General features: G+C 44.5%; 1 protein-coding gene across 6 annotated transcripts in view; it reads left to right on the top strand.

The window, feature by feature from the left end:
* The window catches only part of LOC110528494 (tensin-2), a 60,480-nt gene that overhangs the window by 19,235 nt on the left and 24,008 nt on the right, over positions 1-17,237 (top strand). For 2 of the 6 annotated variants that reach the window (XM_090241855.1, XM_036984077.2), the window contains exons 2-5: positions 8,370-8,402; positions 8,603-8,652; positions 10,286-10,463; positions 11,458-11,508. In XM_090241855.1, coding sequence (XP_090097981.1) covers positions 8,370-8,402; positions 8,603-8,652; positions 10,286-10,463; positions 11,458-11,508 — 312 coding nt within the window. Of the gene's footprint in view, positions 1-8,369; positions 8,403-8,602; positions 8,653-8,726; positions 8,768-10,285; positions 10,464-11,457; positions 11,509-17,237 lie in introns of all 6 variants that reach the window. The other 4 variants (XM_090241856.1, XM_090241858.1, XM_090241857.1 and 1 more) reach the window with 3 other exon arrangements.

Below are 17,237 nucleotides of genomic sequence, written 5' to 3' on the forward strand. Positions count from 1 at the left end.
ACATTTCTGCAGCATTAAAGGTCCCCAAGAACACAATGGCCTCCGTCATTCTTAAATGGAAGAAGTTTGGAACCACCAAGACTCTTTCTAGAGCTGGCCGCCTGGCCTTTTTCTAAAATGGGTTGAATTGTTTTTTGCTCAGTCTGACAGAGCTCTGACAGAGCTCCAGAGTTCCTCAATGGAAATGGGAGAACCTTCCAGAAGTACAACCATCTCCGCAGCACTCCAGCTTGTAGACCTTTATGGTAGAATTGCCAAACGGAAGCCACTCAGTAAAAGGCACATGACAGCCCACTTTGAGTTTTCAAAAGGTACCCAAAGGACTCTCAGACAATGAGGAACAAGATTCTCTGATGAAACCAAGACAGAACTCTTTGGCCTGAATGCAGAGCGTCATGTCTGGAGGAAACCTGACACCATCCCTACTGTGAAGCATGGTGGTGCCAGCACCATGCTGTGGGGATGTTTTTCAGCAGCAGGGTCTTGGAGATTAGTCAGGGTTGAGGGAAAGATGAACGGAGCGAAGTACAGAGTGATCCTTGATGAAAATCTGCTCCAGAGCTCTCAGGACCTCAGACTGGGGTGAAGGTTCACCCTCCAACAGGATAAAGACTCTAAGCACACAGTCAAAACAACGCAGGAGTGGCTGTGGGACAAGTCTCTGAATCTCCTTGAGTGGCCCAGCCAGAGCCTGGACTTGAGCCCGATGGAACATCTCTGGAGAGACCTGAAAATAGCTGTGTAACGACCCTCCCCCTCCAACCTGACAGACCTTTAGAGGATCTGCAGAGAAGAATGGGAGAAACTCTCCAAATACAGGTGTGCCAAGCTTGTAGCGTCATACCCAAGAAGACTTGAGGCTGTAATCGCTGCCAAAGGTGCTTCAACAAAGTACTGATTAAAGGGTCTGAATACTTATGTAAATGTGATATCAGTTTTTGCTTTGTTATTATGGGGTATTGTGTTTAGATTGATGAGGGGAAAACAACTATTTAATACATTTTAAAGGCTGTAATGTAACAAAATGTGCAAAAAGTCAAGGTGGCTGAATACTTTTCAAATGCACTGTATATGCTTTAGTGGATGCATTCTGCGTAAATGTCTTAAGCCTTCTCCCCACTTAGTATGGAAGCAATACAGGGAAAATGTGCCCGCACACAACGTGTGTGTTTATATTTACCCAGGGTTTTTCATTTCCTGTGTGGCTGAGCTGGGAGATACAGACAACAATAGGCCTCATCTAACTGGGATTAGAGGGTTGCTATTTTCCACGCTGTGGCCATGGCAAGACCTCTGGTACTACTGAGGCTTAAAGGGTCTTTAAGTTGTCTTTTGTTACCGGCATGACTTTTGGATTCATAGGATTTAATCGATTTTTATGAATCAAATATAGTTGCTTTTGCCTAGGAAGTTGGCTAGATGAGTTACACTGAGTATACGAAACATTAGGAACACCTTCCCAATATTGAGTTTCCCTCCCCCGCCCCCTTTTGCCAATAGAACAGCCTCAACTCGTCATGGATTCTACAAGGTGTTGAAAGCGTACCACAGGGATGCTGGCCCATGCTGACTTCAATGCTTCCCACAGTTGTGTCAAGATGGCTGCATGTCCTTTGGGTGGTGGACCATCCTTGATACACACGGGAAACTGTTGAGAGTGAAAAACCCAGAAGTGCTGCTGTTCTTGACACAAACTTTTCCCCCTGGCACCTACTACCATACTCTGTTACATTTTTTGTCTTGCCCATTCACCCTTCTGAGTGGCACATACACAATCCATGTCTCAAGGCTTAAAAATCCTTATTAACCTGTCTCCTCCCCTTCATCTACACTGATTGATGTTGATTTAACAGGTGACATCAATAAGGGATCACAGCTTTCACCTGGATTCACCTGGTCAGTCTACGTCATGGAGAGAGGAAGTAGAATATCCAGAAGCATGAAAGGGTTAGAGAGGGAGAGAGAGAGACAGGTTTGTGTGTACAGGTTTCACCTGGATTCACCTGGTCAGTCTACGTCATGGAGAGAGGAAGTAGAATATCCAGAAGCATGAAAGGGTTAGAGAGGGAGAGAGAGAGACAGGTTTGTGTGTACAGGTTTCACCTGGATTCACCTGGTCAGTCTACGTCATGGAGAGAGGAAGTAGAATATCCAGAAGCATGAAAGGGTTAGAGAGGGAGAGAGAGAGACAGGTTTGTGTGTACAGGTTTCACCTGGATTCACCTGGTCAGTCTACGTCATGGAGAGAGGAAGTAGAATATCCAGAAGCATGAAAGGGTTAGAGAGGGAGAGAGAGAGACAGGTTTGTGTGTACAGGTTTCACCTGGATTCACCTGGTCAGTCTACGTCATGGAGAGAGGAAGTAGAATATCCAGAAGCATGAAAGGGTTAGAGAGGGAGAGAGAGAGACAGGTTTGTGTGTACAGGTTTCACCTGGATTCACCTGGTCAGTCTACGTCATGGAGAGAGGAAGTAGAATATCCAGAAGCATGAAAGGGTTAGAGAGGGAGAGAGAGAGACAGGTTTGTGTGTACAGGTTTCATGCACGCTTGATAATTTGCCTGTGTCAAAAAACATGGTGAAATAGCAGGGTCTGTACACTTTGTAAAGCTGTTACATGAACAGCAAGTAGAGATCTGAGTTGATGGAAGAACAAACAAACAAATGCCTTGATGAGCGCTCAGAGCAGTGTAGGGTCTAAAGTAAGGAGGTCTACCAAAATCTGTCTGGTCTCAATGGTTGAAAGGCATTTTCAGCTGTTGATACCCCCCAAGCACTCTTTCACTCACTAACTCACATGCTCGCTCACATTCTCATTCTCTCTCTCTCTCATTCTCTCTCTCTCCTCTCTCTCTCCTCTCTCTCTCACTTTCTATCATTATTTCTCTCTGTCTACCCCAAGGTCTCCCCTTCTCTTTCACCCAAATGCGCTTGTTCTCCCACCTTTTCCTCCAAGCTTTTTCTCCCCTCTCAGCTCTGTGTGCCCACTCCCTCTATCCAATGTCTCTCTTCCCCATGCCTCGTACCCCCCCCACCCACCCACCCACCCATCCTCTCGTGCATTATCTTAATCTCTGTGTCTTCTGTTTATTTGGTGGAAAGGGGGAGGGGAGGTACATGCTTGTGTCCCATGGCGGCATGACTGTGGTTAGTGTAAATGTTACTGTAGCCCCTGTACATAAGGACCTGTGGGACAGACAGACAGGCAGGCAGATGGAAACAGAGAGAGGGAGAGAAAGAGCTTTCTCACTGCCTGCGTATTCACAGCAACATGGCTTCTAAATCTCGCCTGTGCTCTGTGTGGAATGCTGAAAAGTTTGCGCTGTCTGTCTCTTTGACTCAATTACACAGTGGTTAAGAGGAGAGAAGAAGATGCTTAGCATATATAAGATATAATATATTATTAGATCCTTGAGAGAGTCAGACTTCGAGCTGGAGTGGAGATTGTGTGTGTCAGTTGTCTGAACTGCTGTCTTAGAATATTCTCAGCTCAATAATCTCAGAGTTTAATTGTTTACCTCACTATGTTAAAAGTGTATGAGTTACTCACTTCTTCTCCCTCTCTCCTCCCTCTCTTTTTCAACTAGCAACTGGAAATTAGGTCAGTTCTGTCTTGGAAGTCATCCTGATAAAACCTATTATTGGGTAACCTCTGACTCAATCTGTCAGAATTAGTCTTTGGTCCCACTGACTCAGAATACCCAGGCACTTTCTTTATTTGCCTTTTGCCTTCCTGTTGCTGAGACCTGGCCCAAAATAGCACCAGACAAAGTTACAGCCAATGACCAACATTGAATATCCAATAGTAGGCCTACAATAAGCAAAAAAAGGGTCACAAAGTAGTTTGAGTGGAAATTCCGCCCCAATAGCCTAGATCTGTATGCCCAGATCCAGAACACTCCCAAGTCTCAGGAAGGCAGTAGTGATGCACTTATCTATCCGCTTCATCTAGTTAGGCTCGTGCTTGGCACAATTTTGAGCAAGATGTCTGTGTCCTGAAAAAGTATTTTATGGTTCATTGGAATCCATTTATATTGTGCCATGATGGCATTGGCAGTCATATGTGGCATTCCCATTCATTGGAATCAGTCATCTTTCCATCACAGTAAAGTTCTACTAGGTTGTTAGGGCGCAGCTGCACTGAGGAAGGTACTGTTGTCTAGTTCTTCTTTCTATGCCCATGACTTGGCCTCTCTGTCTCATGTTGGCTGTAGGGAGGGCCACATGGGCAGCTGTACTTGTGTAATACCACTCAGTAGTCCCTGAGGGTTGGATGGGAGACGGGCAGGCACCTCTGTAAGTAGTAGCTAGTCTAGCTGATGGACAAGGCAAACGTAACCAGATGGCCCTAGCAGCACACTGGCTAAAGGAACTAATGAAGCTCTTCAGGCTGCTGCTGCTGCCCTGGACACGTGTCCACTGTGTGTCCACTGTGTGTGTGTGAACATCCATGTTAACGTGATCTTGCGTATACAATATTAGTGTAAATAGGCTACATGCACACAACACAAGCATGTTTGCGAGTGTACAGCGTGAGCGGGTGTGGAAGGTTAAGTGACTGACGGTGTCCTGCAAATTGCATCCTGTTGACTCATGAGTTGTGCTGTGCTGTGCTGTGCTGTGTGTGTGTGTGTGTGTGTGTGTGTGTGTGTGTGTGTGTGTGCTAGGCTACTGTGTTCAACACCAATCTCGAGGGGCTTCAGTCCGTGTCTGTCTGCATCCTTTCCTTCCTGTGGCTTACTCCATCACTTTATCCAGTTTACCACCATTATTACAACCAATTAATTAACAGTGGCTTCCTACCCTGTCGGATGAATCTCTATTCAAAAACTAGAGATACGTCCCAAAAGCCCTATGGGCCCAGGTGAAAAGTACTGCATTAGAAAGAGAACAGAGCCCTATGGGCCCTGGTGAAAAGTATTGCATTAGAAAGAGAACAGAGCCCTATGGGCCCTGGTGAAAAGTACTGCATTAGAAAGAGAACAGAGCCCTATGGGCCCTGGTGAAAAGTACTGCATTAGAAAGAGAACAGAGCCCTATGGGCCCTGGTGAAAAGTATTGCATTAGAAAGAGAACAGAGCCCTATGGGCCCTGGTGAAAAGTACTGCATTAGAAAGAGAACAGAGCCCTATGGGCCCTGGTGAAAAGTACTGCATTAGAAAGAGAACAGAGCCCTATGGGCCCTGGTGAAAAGTACTGCATTAGAAAGAGAACAGAGCCCTATGGGCCCTGGTGAAAAGTACTGCATTAGAAAGAGAACAGAGCCCTATGGGCCCTGGTGAAAAGTACTGCACTATAAAAGGAATAGGGTGCCATTTGGGATGTTGCCGAGAACTATTGTGCTTTCCTGCTCATCTGGGTTACGTTCAATGGGACGTAATGTTAGAGAACATTCACATATAAATAGACCATGTGGAACAGACATGCTTTTCTGTCATGTAGGACAGGGAATCGTGTCAGTCTCTACGCAAGTCGTTTCTATCTGCTCCCGAACAGGACCCTGGTAAACAGGTCACATGGTCATGATGTCATCACTTCCTGTTACATAAAACACACACACACACTTCCACTGGAACTCTGCCATCGATTTTATAATGGCATAATGTTACTGTTCTATACCAGGGTTCTATACCACTCTCTCTCTCCCTCAGTTGAATTGACATTCAATTCAATGAGCTTTCTCGGGAAATGGCAAGTCAATGTCTCCCACATTGCGACAGTGAGTAGAACACATCAAAATTAACAAGGAGAAATGTAAAAATATATATATTTTCTTCATGTTCATCTTTTTCAAACCTCTCAACTGTTCTCTCTCTCTTCTCTGATTCTGACTCTCCCTTTCCCTCCCTCCGTCTTACTCCCTTTCTAGCACACTCTCTCTGTCCATGTTTCTCTCTCTCTGTTTTTTTCTTGTCATGTTAGGGCAGTCAGCAGAGTGAAGTGGTTGAAGTGAAGTGGTACACTCAGCTGTGATCGAGGGCTGTTCAACTGGCTGATGATGGTGTTTAAAGAGCTGCCTGCAGAAGCTCCCTGACACAGCACAGACCTTTCTCTCTCTATCTCTCTTTATTTTACTCTCTTTCTTTTACTCCCTCTTTATCTCTCGTTCTTTCTCTCTCACATCCTCTTTCACCTCACCCTGTCCATCCCTCCACCAGAAACAAGAGAAGGTTGTATGTGTGAGACAGGTCTCTCCCTCCATCACATAAACAACTCTCTCCCCATCGCTCGTGTTTCTGTCCTTCTCTCTTTCCCTCCCTCGCTTCTCTTTGACTCCCTGTTTAGTTTCATATCACACCTCTTCACATTTTGCCCTGTCGAGTTTTCAGGCCAAACCAAGATTAGATTTTGTCTAGTTTAGCACAAAATGGCAGATATGGCTTAGTCAGGGTCAATGGGTCACGGTCTGGCTGCTTTGTATAGATGTGTGCATCACATGGTATTAACATGGTATTGACTTAGAACTGGTACGTGTGTGTGTGTGCGTGTGTGTGTGCGTGCGTGCGTGCGTGCGAGCACACGGGGGGGGGGGGGGGGGGAAGTGAGTGAATATTCTATCTTAATGTGTCCATTAGTGTGTGGAATGAAGTGCATTCAGGAAACATCTGTCGAACTGCCAACCAGGGAGGGAGATTTAATGTGGTGCCTTACCCCCGTCCTCCCCTTCCCCTCCTGCTTTTCTCTTCTTCTTTTCTCTCCTTCTCTCAGATAAAGATAGGTAGGGACGGTGTGACCGTCCAATAAACAGATTGGAAAGTGTAATGATGTTAATAGATTGTATATAAAGCTCTTGACCTTTTCGTTAATGTGGACAGTGCTTTACAATGACAATCTTCAAAGCTGCTTCTTGAGTTGATTCTGTCTGGTATTTCATACTTGTGTAACATGTTGACATTCACCTGTCAACAACTAGTAGACCTTAGCACAAGGGTCAAATGCCACTCATGTCCTGTCAGTGCAATGATGTAATGAGGTCAGAGGTAAAAATGGAATGACATTTAACTGTTGGGGCGGCGTTCTGCTCCCCTATCCTCCTCTTCAATGTCTGCAGTGTGCACTTGCTCGACTCCATATATTATATTGGTGTAAGGTAAGCTTAAGCTAGTCGGGGTTTATCCTATTTCTTACACCACATCATTTCAACAATGAGGGGAAGTGCAGACCAGGAAGAGGGGTAGAGAATAGGACCTCAGCTTATGGTTTTGGTAGGACTCGGGTTGTGTCCCAATATCTGAGATGGCATCTTTTCCTCATCTCCTTTCCATGACCAAAAAGATCAGACTTGATCAATATAAATTCATGGAACATTGAGGACAACATACATTCTGTATTATCACATTTTGTGAGGATCGCAATTATGAGAAGTATAGAAAACGACACATTTCTGTCTAGGAATACAGAGAACTTTACACAGATTCATCTCTGGGACATGATGCTACAGAGTGCAAACAGGTGTGTGTCTAGTCTGGCATCACGCCCCTCTAGTCTGTCAAATGGAAGGGGTACTCTGGAGTCACGCCTCTCTAGTCTGTCAAATGGAAGGGGTACTCTGGAGTCATGCCCCTCTAGTCTGTCAAATGGAAGGGGTACTCTGGAGTCACGCCCCGCTAGACTGTCATATGGAAGGGGTACTCTGGAGTCACGCCCCGCTAGACTGTCATATGGAAGGGGTACTCTGGAGTCACGCCCCGCTACTCTGTCATATGGAAGGGGTACTCTGGAGTCACGCCCCGCTACTCTGTCAAATGGAAGGGGTACTCTGGAGTCACGCCCCGCTAGACTGTCATATGGAAGGGGTACTCTGGAGTCACGCCCCGCTAGACTGTCATATGGAAGGGGTACTCTGGAGTCACGCCCCGCTACTCTGTCAAATGGAAGGGGTACTCTGGAGTCACGCCCCGCTAGACTGTCATATGGAAGGGGTACTCTGGAGTCACGCCTCTCTAGTCTGTCAAATGGAAGGGGTACTCTGGAGTCACGCCCCGCTACTCTGTCATATGGAAGGGGTAAATCTCTGAAGACAGCATGACAGCAGCAGTGTTTTCTCTCCAGCCTTTGAGAGAGAGAGAGAGATTCCCCTCCATTAGAACACTTCCCTCTCTCATCCCCCTATCCTGTTCATTCCTCCTAGACCGAGCCCAAGAACTATCTATCTGCTGAGCCACCTGACATGGCATAAAGTGTCTGTGTGGTCAGCATGTGTGTATGGAGGAGAATGTTTTTAGTTACCATCATTATGAAACAGGTATCTTCTGTATGACATATGTATGATATAACCCTATGTATTAATAAAGTACAGTACTCTATATTCAAAAAGTGTGTTTATATTGATGTGTAGATTTTGTACTTGCCTGTGTTCTGTCTTTCAGGTGACATCCACCTGCGTCCCAGCCCCAGACCTGGTGAGGATTCATTTAACTCTGTCCCCCTGCCTTCATGTCGTGACTCCAGAGTACCCCTGTCATTGTAATTTGGTTTGTTTGAACTTAGTTTGGCATTAGTAAGGTGTTCTCCACTCTGTCTTTACATTCTAATACTCACTGCAGTGCTGTACTACAAAAGCCCCAAACTAAAATAGTTGATCTCTTTCCCTCATTCTCAGCAGGGCTCCACAAGGTCTTCGTCCCAGAAGAAGAGGAACTCCCTTCCCAGGTACCAATCACATATTTACCAGTGAAGGACTTGTTATATTTCTACTTAGTAATGAAGGACGTGTTCTCTTTCAGTCAGTAGTGAAGGACTTGGGACAAGATTCAATCTGTTGCAGGTAGTGTATTATTTACTCAGGAGTGTGAGTGTGGAGTGATTAGATTTATTAGGATCCACATTAAGCAACGCCAATGTCACGTCCTGACCTTAGTTCCTTTTGTATGTCTCTGTTTTAGTTTGGTCAGGGTGTGAGATGGGGTGGGCATTCTATGTTTTGTGTTCTATGTTTTCTATTTCTATGTGTTTGGTCTGGTATGGTTCCCAATCGGAGGCAGCTGGCAATCGTTGTCTCTGATTGAGAACCATACTTAGGCTGCCTGTTTTCCCACTATGGATTGTGGGTAGTTATTTTCTGGTTAGTGTTTTTGTTGCACCTTGCAGAACTGTTAGTTTGTCGGTTTGTTGTTTTAGTTCAGTATTCATCTTTATTAAAAGTATTATGAATACATACCACACTGCTGGTCCTCTTCTGGTCCTCTTCTCCTTCCCCCGACGACAATCGTTACAGCCAATGGAGACAGCTAGTCTTAATGGGGTTCGACACATAATGAAAAATACATTACAGACAAAATACTTTACAATTTGCATGAATGTAAAAACATCAATGTGTGTGTGTGCACATTTATCAGTTACACATACAGTACCAGTCAAAAGTTTGGACACAACAACTCATTCAAGGGTTTTTCTTTATTTTTACTATTTTCTACATTGTAGAATAATAGTGAAGACATCAAAACTATTAAATAATTATGTTGGACCGCAGAGTGAAAGAAAAACAGCCAACAAGTGCTCAGGATATGTGGGAACTCCTTCAAGCTGTTGGACAAGCATTCATGAAGCTGATTGAGAGAATGCCAAGAGTGTGCAAAGCTGTCATCAAGACAAAAGGTGGCTACTTTGAAGAATCTCAAATATAAAATATATTATGGTTTGTTTAACACTTTTTTGGTTACTACATGATTCCATATGTGTTATTTAATAGTTTTGATGTCTTCACTATTATTCTACAATGTTTGCTAAGAGCTGACAGCAAACTGATAGGTCTGCTTTTAGAACCAGTAAAGGTTGCTTTACCTCTCTTGGGTAGCAGAATGACTTTGGCTTCCCACCAGGCCTGAGGACAAAGACTTTCCTCTAGGCTCTGATTAAATAAAGGAGTGGCTATAGAGTCAGTTACCATCCTCAGTAGCTTTTCATCTAAGTTGTCAATGCCAGGAGGTTTGTCGTTATTGATCAAAACTAATAATAATTGTTCTACTTCTCCAACACTAGCTTTACAAAATTCTAACTTACATGACTTTTCTTTAAATATTAGTTTTTTTTTATGCATGAGTATGATGGCTCACTTTTAGTTGTTGGCATATCCTGCGTAATTTTGCCCACTTCGCCAATGAAGTAATCAAGACCTGGCCAGATGAAAAACGCAAAGTGATTGTTTTTGTGGTTTCACAGCAAGAAATGTGAATCTTTGAGTGGGTGAAGGAGAAATGAAGAGATGCAGCGATGATGGAGAGATCGATGGAGTAATTGACCCTCTTTCTCCCTTTTCCTCCTTCCCCTCTCTCCTCTCCTCCAGGAGTGTGAATCATGTGATGGAGAGAGTGATGGCTAGGCACTATGACTTTGACCTCACCTACATCACTGAGCGGATCATTTCTGTCTTCTTTCTGCCTCACCTGGAAGAACAATGTTACCGTGGCAACCTACAGGAAGTGGCTGCTATGCTCAAGTCCAAACATCAAGATAAGTTCCTGGTGAGTTGGGGGGGACTACTGTATTTGGAAAAAAGCAATTCACACATCCAAAATGTGAACTGGGTTGGCAACTAAGCAGACTGAAACAGGGAGGGAGGAACTATGCTCGTTTAAATGTTCTTGCAAATAGTTTTCAAACTTTTGCGTGCGCTAATGAACATGACCCTGGTGCTGGGAACATCAGTCGATACATATGTATAAAAAGAAGCCCACATACCGTATTGCCACTCCACAGAGTTAATTTATTGTCTTATCACTCCGCCATGAGAGGACTGGCATGGGTGCAGGCTTTTGCTCCTGCCAAGCAGTAACACTCCTAATTCAATTTATCAACAAATCATTGTCCTGAATTAAGGCTTTGATTTTTGGAATGGGGCGTTATAATACTCGGGTGAAGCAAATACTTGCACCCACAACGGCCCTTACAAGGTAAGGTTTCCCACTTCTGTCCATATGGAGATAAAATGGACATTTAAATGGAATTGTAAGATCCATTTTATCAAACATTATACTCACAAATTGCAATGAAAAGGAGATCACATTTCATTTGAAACAAATGTTAATTTCTCCCTTACACTTTTATAATACCAAAAACAAAGGTGTGTTTGTTTGTTTGTTTACTTGTTCTGGCAGAAATGTAATGATCCGTGAACAACAGTGTTTTGTATCGTAACCTGCGAACCATTGAGCGCTAATACCATCTTCTTCCATTAGTCTTTTATGTAGCTAGTAAGAGACCATTAGTCATGCTTACATTCCGTTTCGGTATTAACTACGTTACTGTGTGGTGTTATGAAGAAGCAATGCAAACAGTATATTGTTCTTTGTAAACAAACGCTCATGGTTTTGTTTCCTGTAATCACATACGTGATGTGCATTTTTGCCACACAACTTGCAGTCAACGTTGAGACAAAGTTGTGTTGTGGTTGTGTGCTTGCTGGGTATGACATTGTTGATTTCCTCGTCTTTTTGTCTCAACATCTACCTCTCCCAGCTCTTAAACCTGTCTGAGAAGCGTCATGACATCACACGACTCAGCCCCAAGGTAGGTTGACTACATACACACTAGGGCTGACCCCATGTAGTCAACTGGTCGTTTGTTTGGTCCATAGGCTGTTGGTCGACCAACATTTTTTAAAGTTTTTAGTCAAACAGTCGCAAATATATAAATCAGACAGGTGTCACGATGTCTGATTCACGCCTGTGTGAGTGGACTAATCCATCCATTGTGGAGGTCAATTTATTAATTGTCTTTCATTTGTAGTGCTCCTGTCAGTGTTGAGTAAGGACGGGCACCTGATTATGCAGAGAAGTAGGCCTAGGCTACATGGCCTGCGCGCAAATATAGGCCTATAAAATGTGCCCATTTGGGGATCTGTTAGCATTTTTTAAATATATATATTTTATTTGAAAGGATTTTCTTTTGCAATTTTGTACAAACAAAAGCACACAAGAAAAAAAAAAGGCAAGAAAAACACAGCTGCCAGACATATGAAATGAAGTATTGCTTAGGCAAGACATGGGACAACAAGAGAAAAACAATGACAGTTACATCAGCAGTAAGTGTTCCTAGTTAGTGTTCACAGTCAGTCTCTGTCCAGACGGTCCAGAAACAGACCCCAAACCTTGAGAAAACTGCTGGAGGAGTTGGTCCTAAAAAAAACGAATATTTTCCAAGTTAATGGCGTTAATAATTTCTGCTAGCCATCTACTGAAGCAAGGGGGGTGGGTGACTTCCATTCTGTGAGGGTTTCTTCTTTGCAACCACCATTCCAAACATCAGAGCCTGTTGTTCCTCATATGACGATCTTAGAACAGACTTTGAGCAGGAAAAGAGAGCGAGATCTGCCTATGGGTCAATGGCCCTCTCAGTTGAAGTCGAAAGTTTACATTAGGTTGGAGTCATTAAAAATTGTTTTTCAACCGCTCCACAATTTTTTTGTTAACAAACTATAGTTTTGGCACGTCAGTTAGGACATCTACTTTGTGTATGACACAAGTAATTTTTCCAACACTTGTTTACAGACAGATTATTTCACTTATAATTCACTGTATCACAATTCCAGTGGGTCAGAAGTTTACATACACTAAGTTGACTGTGCCTTTAAACAGCTTGAAAAATTCCAGAAAATTATGTCATGGCTTTAGAATCTTCTGTTAGGTTAATTGACATAATTTGAGTCAATTGGAGGTATACCTGTGGATGTATTTCAAGGCCTACCTTCAAACTCAGTGCCTCTTTGCTTGATATCATGGGAAATCAAAAGAAATCAGCCAAGACCTCAGAAAAAAAATTGTAGACCTCCACAAGTCTGGTTCATCCTTGGGAGCAATTTCCAAATGCCTGAAAGAACCACGTTCATCGGTTCAAACAATAGTACGCAAGTATAAACACCATGGGACCATGCTGCCATCATACCGCTCACGGCAGAGACACGTTCTGTCTCCTAGAGATGAACGTACTTTGGTGCGAAAAGTGCAAATCAATCCCAGAACAGCAAAGGACCTTGTGAAGATGCTAGAAGAAACCGGTACGAAAGTATCTATATCCACAGTAAAACAAGTCCTAAATCGACATAACCTGAAAGACTTGTGTTCCATATTTAGCCTCTGCCCAGTTGCCAGTACGTTAATGCCCTGGCATTTGTAGCCTAGTAATAATTCTTGAAGATGGGTACGCAGGCCTAAGCCGCCACTTTCCTTGGGCTTTTGCAAGTGTGCTTTACGAATACGGTGGTTTTTGTAACCCCAGACAAATGACAAGATTGTAAAAAATGATTAGGTAATACAAATTGGGAGATTCTGGCAAAAATAAAGGTACCTGGGGAGAGAGAACATTTCTATGTTTCCTACTTTAAGACCTTGGATATTAGGATGAGCTCTTATTTGTGTCACCAGGGGTTCAAGGGTGACAGCGAAGAGCAAAGGACTGAGTGGGCAACCCTTTTGAACAGATCTTTGTAGTTCAAAGAGACTGGATGTGTCATTGTTGGTCAGAATAGAGGATGTTGGGCAGGCGTAGAGCATTTTGACCCAGGTGATAAATGAGTCGCCAAATCCAAATCTAGTGAGTGCTTCAAACATATATGACCATTCTATTTGGTAAAATGCTTTTTGAGCATCTAGCGATATAACAGCTGCCCTGGAGCCCCTCCCCTGATTTGCATAAAGAATGCTCAGCAGCCTGCGCACATTAGAAAAAGAGAACCTGCCGGGGATAAACCCTGTCTGATCCGGATGAATAATGGTTGTTGCATGTTTGTTCAACCTATCAGCAAGCACTTTGGTGATAATGTTTTTATCAAAATTAAGCAATGCTATTGGTCTATAATTTGCAGGATCTGTTGTCTCTCTGCCTCTTTTCAACATAACGCAAATAGTGGCTTCATACAATGATTTTGGCAAAATATTAATTTCTGTTGAATCAGTGAACATCCTGAGTAAGAGGGGAGCGAGAGCTTCACTGACGGTTTTATAAAATTCACAACCATCCGGGCCTGCAGCCTTTCCAGGTGGGAAAGCTTTTATTGCCTCCATTATTTCCTCTGTTATGAAATTTGAGTTCAATTATTTTTTTGCCGCTATCATCAAGTTTTGGCAGGCTGACCGAATCAAAGAAGGCTGATACATCAGTTCCAGAAGCATCGGATATGGAAGAATAGAACTCTGAGTAAAATTCTTTGAAGCAGTTGTTTATCTTTTTAGGGTCTGTCAGCAAAGTACCCGCCCTAGACCAGATTTCATGGATTGCTCTATTTGCCTGGGCGCCCTTTAGTTGTCTGTCCAGCAACCTTTCCGGTTTGTCCCCTAGTTCAAATTATTTTGTCTCAGTAGGAGGTTACTGACCTGTGAACCAAGAATAGAATTGTATTCATACTTTAATTTCAAAATATTGTTGAAGTTCTGTATGTCTCCTCTAACCGACTGCGTTTCTCTTTTTTTTATGGCAGACTGAAATAATATGACCTCTCATAACCACTTTAAATGTGTCCCATAGTGTAGAATCAGACACCACTCCTGTGTTATTAGTCTTGAGGAACTCTCTGAGCAAGGAGGGGTTAAAACGCCAACTGTAATTCTGTTTTGGTAAAGAAAGATTGAGGGACAACATAATTGGACTGTGGTCGCTTATTAATATGATATGGTGTTTAGAATTAAGCACATCAGTTTGGAATCTATTAGGAAGTAGTCGATTCTAGAATAAGACTTGTGAACATGACAGTAGAATGAGTAGTCTTTGTCTGTGTGATGTTGCAGTCTCCAGATGTCCACTAGATTCCTGGATTTGATTAGATTATTTAGAACCTGGTCAGAGGTGATATTTGAAGTAGTACATGTAGACAGTCAGTCAAGATACGGAGCAAGGTAACAAATAAAATCACCTCTAATTATTAGATTAGTGGTACTAAGATCTGGGAGCAAATCAAAAACATCACGAAAGAAATGTGTGTTGTCAATGTTAGGGCCATAGACGTTCAATAAGGTGACAGGAAAATAATGAATGTTCCCTGATACATGTGGGTCTGTAGACATGGAAGAGAGTTGAAAAGGGATGTTTTTATGAAAGAGAGTAGCGACACTTCTAGCTTTGGAGGAGAAGGGTAATTGATAACATTGAGAAATTCAGTTGGATCTCAGATGCCGCTGCACCGTGGCTAAAGTGCGTTTCTTGCAGGAAAATTGTCAGCACCAAGTGATTTCAAGTGCTTTAATACCATGCCCCTTTTGCGTGTGTAGCCGAGACCATTCACGTTCCTCGAGACTAATGTGACAGTATTAACATCTGACTGATTCCCAAGACGCCCCCCCCCCCCAGAGAAACCCGCTCTCCCCACTGCTTCCCCAGAGAAACCCGCTCTCCCCACTGCTTTCCCAGAGAAACCCGCTCTCCCCACTGCTTCCCCAGAGAAACCCGCTCTCCCCACTGCTTCCCCAGAGAAACCCGCTCTCCCCACTGCTTCCCCAGAGAAACCCGCTCTCCCCACTGCTTCCCCAGAGAAACCCTCCCTCCCCACTGCTTCCCCAGAGAAACCCTCCCTCCCCACTGCTTCCCCAGAGAAACCCTCCCTCCCCACTTCTTCCCCAGAGAAACCCGCTCTCCCCACAGCTTCCCCAGAGAAACCCGCTCTCCCCACTTCTTCCCCAGAGAAACCCGCTCTCCCCACAGCTTCCCCAGAGAAACCCGCTCTCCCCACTGCTTCTCCAGAGAAACCCGCTCTCCCCACTGCTTCCCCAGAGAAACCCGCCCTCCCCACTGCTTCCCCAAATGAGGCATTGTTCTCCCCATCTCACGTAAATGTGGACCGCCGGGCATGATGGCTAGAACAGACCCAGTACTATGCTACTAAGCTAACAACAGTCAGAATTAACGGCCATCTCCACGGTTGTTGGAAATCAAATTAATACGTTACTGCTTATGAATAAACATAGAATCCACTGTTTCCGCAGTCATTATCGCAGAAATTTGTGGGTTGTGATTTCACACTTTCAGTTTTGTTAATTAAGTGGGTGGCAGCCTCTTCGGCCTAGTGAAGACTTTTGTCATGCAGTTGTGATGAACATGCAGCTTTGCTGGAAACCGCAGGCTGTATTTCACCTCCACCTCTCCATTGGTCTGCAACACATCTCGGAATGTGTGCCGTTGCTCCATCACCTCCACCTCTCCATTGGTCTGCAACACATCTCGGAATGTGAGCCGTTGCTCCATTACCTCCACCTCTCCATTGGTCTGCAACACATCTCGGAATGTGTGCCGTTGCTCCATTACCTCCACCTCTCCATTGGTCTGCAACACATCTCGGAATGTGTGCCGTTGCTCCATTACCTCCACCTCTCCATTGGTCTGCAACACATCTCGGAATGTGTGCCGTTGCTCCATCACCTCCACCTCTCCATTGGTCTGCAACACATCTCGGAATGTGAGCCGTTGCTCCATCACCTCCGCCTCTCCATTGGTCTGCAACACATCTCGGAATGTGCGCTGTTGCTCCATCACCTCCACCTCTCCATTGGTCTGCAACACATCTCGGAATGTGCGCCGTTGCTCCATCACCTCCACCGCTCACATTGGTCTGCAACACATCTCGGAATGTGTGCTGTTGCTCCATCACCTCCACCTCTCCATTGGTCTGCAACACATCTCGGGATGTGAGCCGTTGCTCCATCACCTCCGCCTCTCCATTGGTCTGCAACACATCTCGGAATGTGCGCTGTTGCTCCATCACCTCCACCTCTCCATTGGTCTGCAACACATCTCGGAATGTGCGCCGTTGCTCCATCACCTCCACCTCTCACATTGGTCTGCAACACATCTCGGAATGTGTGCCGTTGCTCCATTACCTCCACCTCTCCATTGGTCTGCAACACATCTCGGAATGTGTGCCGTTTCTCCATCACCTCCGCCTCTCCATTGGTCTGCAACACATCTCGGAATGTGTGCCGTTGCTCCATCACCTCCACCTCTCCATTGGTCTGCAACACATCTCGGAATGTGTGCCGTTGCTCCATCACCTCCGCCTCTCACATTGGTCTGCAACACATCTCGGAATGTGTGCTGTTGCTCCATCACCTCCACCTCTCCATTGGTCTGCAACACATCTCGGAATGTGTGCTGTTGCTCCATCACCTCCGCCTCTCCATTGGTCTGCAACACATCTCGGAATGTGCGCCGTTGCTCCATCACCACCACCTCTCCATTGGTCTGCAACACATCTCGGAATGTGCGCCTTTGCGCCATCACCTCCACCTCTCCATTGGTCTGCAACACATCTCGGA

Source organism: Oncorhynchus mykiss, chromosome 7 (assembly GCF_057628025.1).
Source record: "Oncorhynchus mykiss isolate SJ-2025 chromosome 7, ASM5762802v1, whole genome shotgun sequence".
Taxonomy (NCBI): Eukaryota; Metazoa; Chordata; class Actinopteri; order Salmoniformes; family Salmonidae; genus Oncorhynchus; species Oncorhynchus mykiss.